Genomic DNA, 8,420 nt, shown 5'->3' on the forward strand with positions numbered 1-8,420 from the left:
TATAAAAATACAACATTGTGTTTAGACAGTTCTCTAATATAACTGACAGTGCTCTCTTTGTGTTACTGCAAATCAGCTGTGTGTGACGTGCAATTAATTTACCAAAATAGCTTTTCGTAGTTAATTTTCCATTTTAAATTCATATATTTAAAAGATGACTACGCTGCGACCATTCACTTGTGATGACCTATTCAAATTCAATAACGTGTGAGTGACCCATCAAGGATAGTTTTTCCTGAAATTCCATTATGGTTATTGCTCAGGCATTTGGTTGCCTTTTCTCCTGCGAAAAAACTGTAAAAATAAATGTTATATTTACCAATTTGCAGCAATTTTGACCCACTGACTGAGACGTATGGGCTTTCGTTTTACACGCAGTATTTGGCAAGATGGCCAGAGTACTTTCAAGTGGCCGAATCACCGAGTGGTCAAATAATGGGCTACAGTGAGTATAATTAATGATGTAAAGTCCACTGAAAACGTATGTTCTTATTCTCATATACAGTTATGGGTAAGGCAGAAGGCCACATGGAAAATTGGCATGGCCATGTTACCGCGTTGACCGTTTCTCCTGATTATAGACGTTTAGGTTTGGCAGCATTGCTGATGAATTTCCTAGAGGATATTTCGGAGAAGTAATTGAAGTTTAGAATACTAACGTTTTTATGATATAAATTTGATGATTGTGTATAAATTTCAGAAAACGTGCGTATTTCGTTGATCTATTCGTACGCAAAAGCAATAAGGTAGCCATCAATATGTATCAAAATCTAGGCTATATAATTTATCGCACTATACTTGATTACTACGCTGGCGAACACGACGAAGATGCCTATGGTATATCATGAAAACTGTATATCTTATATATTTATGAAATGCAAATGTTTTTTTTTTCGTTCAGACATGCGAAAGGCCTTATCTAGAGACATGGAAAAGAAATCTATTATACCCTATACACATCCGGTACGGCTGGAAGATTTAGATACCAATTGAGATAAATTGCGCATTTTCGTGCTGCTTGCGGCCATCACAAAAACACATTAATATTTCATAAATAAGCATTACCGAAAAAAGTCAAACAAACTATAGATACATACATACAATAAAATTAGAAAAACGTATTCCTTCCGATATGTGACTAATTTCATCGTGTTAACTGCTTTTGCATTTCAATGAAGCTGCTAATATATTAATTTAAAATATGTTAATCATTAAACTATTTGCTAAACATCATTAATTCTCCTCTTAGGAATGTAACTAATTCTTAAGAAAAAACTGTTTCTACATGTAAAGTTAGTACACCGATAAAACCAAAAACATGAGCTCCGCTGTTTTGTTTACTACTTCCCAGAGTAAATAATACACCACACCACAACACATTAATCAAATGATGAGGTAATTCAATATAAGTAACGTGACTGGCATTCAAGCAATTTCATTCCACATTTTAAGAAAATATCTATGAAATTTGATTGAATCTAATTTTTTTTGCAGATAACAACACATCAACTACATCTAGCGAATGCAAATCAAACACCCACGATTATGGACTAGCTTTACTTGTGGACTTGATATACATATGTATTCCAAAGAAGAAATTTTAATATATTCTTGCAATAAAAATGTTGGTCTCCGGTATAATGCTTTGCAGGTCTCTAAGTTTAAAAACGGCACATATTCATAGTCCAACTCCATATAAATAATAAATTATTTTGTACATTTTACGCAAGTTGGCTAAAAAGTTCAACACACTTTATGTTAGCGAAAAAAGCTATACAGAACATGTGCTGCCAAAAATTACCCAGTGGTAACATTCTGAGGTGATTTTCTTAACACTACCACCTACGCGCACACTCCTTTTTTATTTAAAAATCATTTTTGTATCCTAGGGGGGGGGGGAGGGAAACCGACTTATATCAATAATTGGCAATAAAAAATAAATTAAAAGAAGTTGAGCAAAACGAGTGCCTTTGGAATAAGTATAGTCTGCTGGAGCTGCGTGCCCAATAGTGTTGGCGAATTTGGTGCACATTTTGTTAATCTATTTTGTCAACTATTATAAAATTTAACGTTAAAAACAGTGGAGAGCTGCCGAAAGTGTTGGAAGTCGTAAAGGGATCGTTTTGTAATTGTATTGAGCATAAAAAATAGATCGGTTGGAAATACAAAGGAGTGGTTAATTTCCCTCACCACCAGTATAAGTCCAAAAGGGTGAGATAACTTGTCCTGTGCATACTTTTTAAAGTTTTTCTGAATGCTTGTTAAATTTTCAATTCCAAACTTGGTCTCGCACCCGCACGCAACAAGTTCAGTAAAAAGTGAATTATCCAGTTGAAAGCAAGAGCGAACATAGGTATGGCAGCTATGAATTTTTCTGCAACCATGGATCCCATCGTCATTTCAAGCTGGATACAATAGAAAACAAAATTTGCACACTAATAGGGAACTATTTCAAATTTATAAACTTCCATAGGCAGTCCGCTGATCCATTTCTAGCTGTAATACAAGAATTCTTTGAGAAAGTACCACCACGCAAACAGTTGGTATTCAAAAGGGATTAGTGAACTATGTATACTTACAAAATGTGTGTGGAAATTGAAGTCTAAACAATAAAAATACCTATGTTAAATTATTTGGGCTTAAATTCGAGAGAACGATTATTAGATTCCTTTACTTAGTTTAGTTATTTTAAACTTTCAGTACATTTATTAAATAACTAGCAAACCCGGCCCGCTTCGCTGGGCACACTAAAATAGAATAGATATGGTTTAGAACAGAAAATATATGGTTTTCATATTATTTATTTCTTTATTCAAGTGCTTTGGCATAAACAATATTTTTTGTTTTTCTATTTGTTTTTGAGTAAATATATAATGTTGTTGGCTTCCCAACACGTGAACAGCCAACGTATAGTTGACCATGGGTGAATACTGGTTCTTCTAAATTCATCCCGCATATTTCTAAAGTTTGCCCTTGTGATTTCTTGATAGTTATTGCAAATGCTAAACGAATGGGCAGTTGCAAACGCTTGAATTCAAATGACAATTCAGGTGGAATCATTGGAATTCTTGGTATTAGAACGTCTTCATTCTTGAATTTGCCAATTAAAATAGTTGCTTGGATAACATTATTCATCAATCGTTTGACTACCTCATTTTGTTCTTGACGTTCTTCTGATGTCACGTTATTCCGGGCATTTCTCATGCGCCTATTATTATTTGTCGAACGACCAATATGATTACGTGATTGTCTTGGCATTTGTACTGTAATAAACATGATTGTAATTATGGAATTCTCAGATTTTAAAACATGTTTTTTTCTCAATTTTGTGGATTATATTTTCGATGCATATGTGTTTAAAAGCCCAAGTCCACATGGTCAGGATTATTTTATTTTGTTGTGATTTTCTTAAATCATGTCTTTTCTTCTGAAAATTGTTGACAATTTGCATGATAAGACTATTATTTTTTTCATCAAAGTTACGCATTTTTCGTGCTCTTCTTTTGCATCCTTTAACAATTTCTTTTGTTTTTTCATTTTTTTTTTACCATTTTTTTCACTCATGGTGTTTTGTAGCTTATCGCATATGAACCGAAAAAATAACTCCACAAAACATAATTTCATTTGAACATTCGGATTTCACATTAAATTCTCGAATTTCGTAAGAAATTATTCACTGTTCCAAAATCCACTCCGAAAAAATTCACAAAAAATGTTTACACTTTGCACTTACATACGTCTTCTCCTTATGGCGTCCAAATCAGAAAGAAATGTTGACACATTGTAACTCACACTGTCAATTTGACAGTTCAGCTCCGCCCCAAGCGTTAAAAAAGTAAACGACATTATGGCTGATTCAAAAGAACGCTGTACGCGTTGCCGGTTTGGTTTAATTCGGTGCAAAGACACGGCGGGTCCACGTTTTGGCATATATTTCGAGACCCTAATCATCAATAGGTATGAAAATTACCCCGTATTAAAGCACTTATCAACAGCTTTCATTTGATACCCATATTGTACATACATAACCAAAGGTTACCCGGGTCCACGTTTTGACCTATATCTCGAGACCCCAGTCACGGAGCGGCATGAAAAATACTCTGTACTAAAGCATTCACCAACAGCTTCCATTTGATATCCATATTGTACAAACACATTCTAGGGTCCACGTTTTGGTCTCTATCTCGAGACCCTAGTCACGGAGCGGATGGAAATACTCTGAACTAAAGCATTCACCAACAGCTTCCATTTGATACCCATATTGTACATACACATCCGAAGGTTACCTGGGTTACCACGTTTTGACCTATATCTCAAACCCTATCCACCAATAGGTACCCTATGTTACTTGTATCACCTCCAAAAACATGTGTACAAAGTTTCGTAATAATCGGTTAAGTAGTTTTGGCGTGAAAGCGTAACAAGCAAACTTACATTCACATTTATAATATTAGTAGGGATATAGATTAAATAATAGACATTTTAATAGGTTAAAGGATTATTGGGAGCTAAAGTGTTGTTTTCTTAATATAATCTATTATCAGTTTGTTGTTTTAAATCCTTGACTTCATCAACTTTATTATTTTACCATTTACTTCACACCATCTTCTGATTCGCCATTGCTTTTGTTTTATTAATGTGAGTTTTAGCTTGTAGTTGGCAATTTTTTTTTTTTTTTTCATATAAAAAAATTCGCTCAATCTCGTATGGAAAAAAGACTGAGAGGGCAAAACATATCATATATATAATTGGCGTGTACACCCTTTTCGGGTGTTTGGCCGAGCTCCTCCTCTTATTTGTGGCGTGCGTCTTGCTGTTGTTCCACAAATGAAGGGACCTACAGTTTCAAGCCGGCTCCGAACGGCAGATATTTTTATGAGAAGTTTTTTCATGGCAGAAATGCACTCGGAGGTGTGCCATTGCCTGCCGAGGGGCGAGCGCTATTAGAATAAACTTTTTCTTCCTTTTGGTGTTTTATCGTGATTCGAACCTACGTTCTCTCTGAATTTGAAATGGTAGTCACGCACGATCATTCGGCGGCCGTGCGTTTATAGTTTATTGAAATTTAGCAATGGTGGATATGACAAGAAATCTAGAGGTACGAATTAATAGTGATTAGAGAAAGATTACTATGTCAAAAAAGTTCCGGGAATTGAATGCCACACCGAGACACCCGTTTTCAGCCGATAGAATACATACAGGGACTGGTATAAAGAATACTAATTTTGTTTTAGTATTTACAATGTTTTTCGAGTTAAAATTTCAAATATTGTTGCAAGTAAAACACCACCACGCCTTAAGCGATGAACCATTATGTTTAACTGTTTTTTTTCGCATACTTGGGATTCAATTCCTGAAGTGGTGGACGTCTCACGCAAAACCTTCCATCATCCCCAATTTCACTAAATTTGGATCCATTGTTCAGTAATAAATTTAAAAATTCTGCTGTAAGTATTCTAAACGCGCTGCAATTAATGTTCGAATTAAAAATATAAGTTTAAATTGACCTCAGGCGTACTGACCTTTTGTGAAACAAACTCACTTTACCACAAAACATAGAAAGTAGTCAAACATATCTCGTGCAGTATTACTTTGAACAAAATCAAATTTTACCGTTAAGTCATTGTTATTTTTGATTTTTTTAAATTGTATTTCCGACTACTTAATTGTATGAGCACAAGCGTACATACATATATACATATTTATCATTCGTTTGTATCGCATTTTCCTCCATTTTGTGGCTTCATTCTATTCCCTTATTCATTTCATTAGTTTGTGTTCTTCTCTGCTATTTGTTCCTCATTTATCTATATTCTTGCTACGCTTTTGCAGAGAACGTTAATGATACATTACATACGTTCTCTGGCTTCTGTTTTTGCCATAATATGACTCCCCTTGGTTTCTGCTTCGCAAGCAATAACAAACCGATTTGCTATATTCACGCTACACACTCCTATACATACATGCTGTAATGCGCAGAACAACGCCAACGCCAGCGATGTGAAATTCAAAAGCGAGTAGGGTAAAAGTACGGTAATTTCAAAGGAAAGTGGAAATAAGCAACAATTTAACATATCGCCTCTATGCTTACTCCATTACAACAACATAACATATTATATACATTGCTTAAGCAGTTAGAGCAGCAGTAACAATGCAACCAGAACCAATGTGCGTCGGCAACCAACCAAGCAGGAAGGCAATAACGACCGATGTCGGCTATTCATCGTTGTTTTACATCACTGTCATTATTATGCCTGTAGTTGTTGTTGCTGTAAGACTGGACACAGTTGTCGCTTATCGACACACATTGAATGCTACATCTGTAGCGTAAAGGCGCCGCGAAACAACACCACGATGGCCATGTGTGAATGAGTAGAGAAAACGCACAGCTGCTGCTGAACGACAACGGTGTTAGCGCTTGGTTTCTGCTTCGCCAGCTACTTACTCACATACACGATTGTCGTTGTGTTATTGGTATTGTAGCAAACACACGGTTGTAGTATTACCTGCTGCTCGCACGTAGTCGACTGCTTTGATCGTTAAGGTCGTACGGGTTTTTTCCATGAGCTGTTTAGATTTTGGCTGTCGCTGGCAATAACCGATTACAATGAATGTAATATAATTTTTTGGATTTGTGCATATGCTCATATTTTATGCACCCACTGTATATACATATTTGCATGTATACGCTGCGCTGGTATATGTATGTATTTAGAAGTTATCGATTGTGTATGCGGCACTTAAATTGGGTGAACAGTTTAAATCTGGTCTTTTGAGAAATTGAGTAGAGAAAAAGTCGAAACAGTCACTGTGCGGTGCACAGTTCACTAGACGTTCCCATTTGCTTGTGGAATGTTTCAACGCTGCATTGCAACCCTGAAACGAAATGTTCACGAATTGTGTAGCGAACGGCCGAATGCAGCCGAATCTTGGTGTGTGAGTGATTTCATACGAACTTGGAACAAATAGACGCGCTTGGCAGCAGTAAAGTATAAGAAGAACACTCAGCAATACACACGCTAAAGTTGCCACATAACTAATACGAAAATGCCCATGTTTAAGTTTGTAAATTTCCAAAACGTAACAAATTTGGTTAATGGGCATAAAACGTGAGCATTTGCCACCGTTAAATTAAGAGTTCGCAATGAAACTCTTTTCCTTGTCGTTAATACTTTCACATGTCAATAGTACGTTGTCTATTGCAGCACTTACGCCTTCGTGTGTTTATTTAATTGGTAGTGGTATTTGAAAAAGAGCCTCAAGATTCGTATTGAGTGACCAAATAATTAACCCTAACTCATTTTCAAGGGTACCGATTTCATGATACTCAACCTAATGAAGTTTCTTCGTTTCACGTTCTACCTCGTGAAGCTTCAGAATCATACGCCAATCTTGACAAGCGTCTAAATGCCGGCATCATTGAGTTCCAACCAATCTTCAACTAAGGGAAAGTAGTCAACTCAGCAACTAAAATAATTACACGAGCGTCGTTGCATGTATAAAAATCTAGCTAAGCAGCAAAAAATTAGTTGTCGAACGAAATTTGTCAGTAATAGTTTTCAAAATATTCTAAAATTGCTCGTTTAGATAATGCCACACAATTGCAGAAGTATTTGGTGCCCAGGGCAATCGGAAAGAGCTCGAGCACTTAGCCTTCTTTGTCTCAAATTGAACGAGCGGCAGAATTTATCAATAGACCGAGTAGACTGAAGGCGTATTGCATTCTCATGGCAGGCGGTTCCACGTACCGGAAGGGGTTTCCCGACCAAGGGTCGCCGCCCCAGTAAACAAGCCATGTCTAGCGCGCAGAGCATCTCCCCTCACAGGCGCTGTTGAGGGGCCACCGATTACGTTGACCTGTGCAGGGCAAAGACAGCACTTGGGACAAAGACCAAGAAATATTGCTGGCGACATTTAAAGCAATAGACGGGTCGGTTCTAAATTACGCCATACCTATGAAACTTCCGTGCTTGATAGAGTCTGAGCCACTCCGCAGGCGAGTCAGGACAGACATTAAACGAAATTCATCGCGAATCTTATACTACCTTCATAAACTTCCACACACCAACGATTAAACCGAGATATCTGAGTTCTTTCCTAACTCAACCCCGAACCGGGAAGTGTAGTGGGATCAAATCTTATATGTAGAGCTAGGCAAGACCCTTATTTCCCATAGCAAGCATAATTTGATTGGGAACACCGCTCACTTTTTCGCATATCTATCCCACGCATTTGATACCTGAATCGCTTTGAACCCAACCAAAGGAATTCACAATTTCTCGGAGGACTATGACTAGATAAAATGGATGAATACATAAAAAATTTGGTAGTAAAACGCTTTTAGAGGATTCTGTTTAGTTTTAGAGGATTCTTCAGGTGGCATCCTTATTTTTAACATAAGCAAATAAGCAGGCAGGGAA

General features: G+C 36.7%; 1 protein-coding gene across 2 annotated transcripts; it reads left to right on the top strand.

Annotated features, from left to right (window-relative positions):
* Positions 1–1,724, top strand: LOC129236775 (N-alpha-acetyltransferase 20). 2 transcript variants are annotated; one of them, XR_008581715.1, is made up of 7 exons: positions 8–207; positions 330–445; positions 506–635; positions 701–837; positions 902–963; positions 1,250–1,395; positions 1,495–1,724. XR_008581715.1 is itself a non-coding variant. In XM_054870985.1 (6 exons), exons 1-6 carry the CDS (start codon positions 155–157, stop codon positions 1,552–1,554), a joined length of 558 nt encoding a protein of 185 aa, XP_054726960.1. In that variant the 5' UTR covers positions 1–154; the 3' UTR covers positions 1,555–1,724. The 2 variants fall into 2 exon arrangements, 1 of the variants encoding a protein (XP_054726960.1); XM_054870985.1 differs by lacking the exon at positions 1,250–1,395 and having other exon boundaries at positions 1–207.
* The last annotated feature ends 6,696 nt before the right edge of the window (positions 1,725–8,420 follow it).

The sequence above is a fragment of the Anastrepha obliqua genome, chromosome 2 (assembly GCF_027943255.1).
Source record: "Anastrepha obliqua isolate idAnaObli1 chromosome 2, idAnaObli1_1.0, whole genome shotgun sequence".
Lineage (NCBI taxonomy): Eukaryota > Metazoa > Arthropoda > Insecta > Diptera > Tephritidae > Anastrepha > Anastrepha obliqua.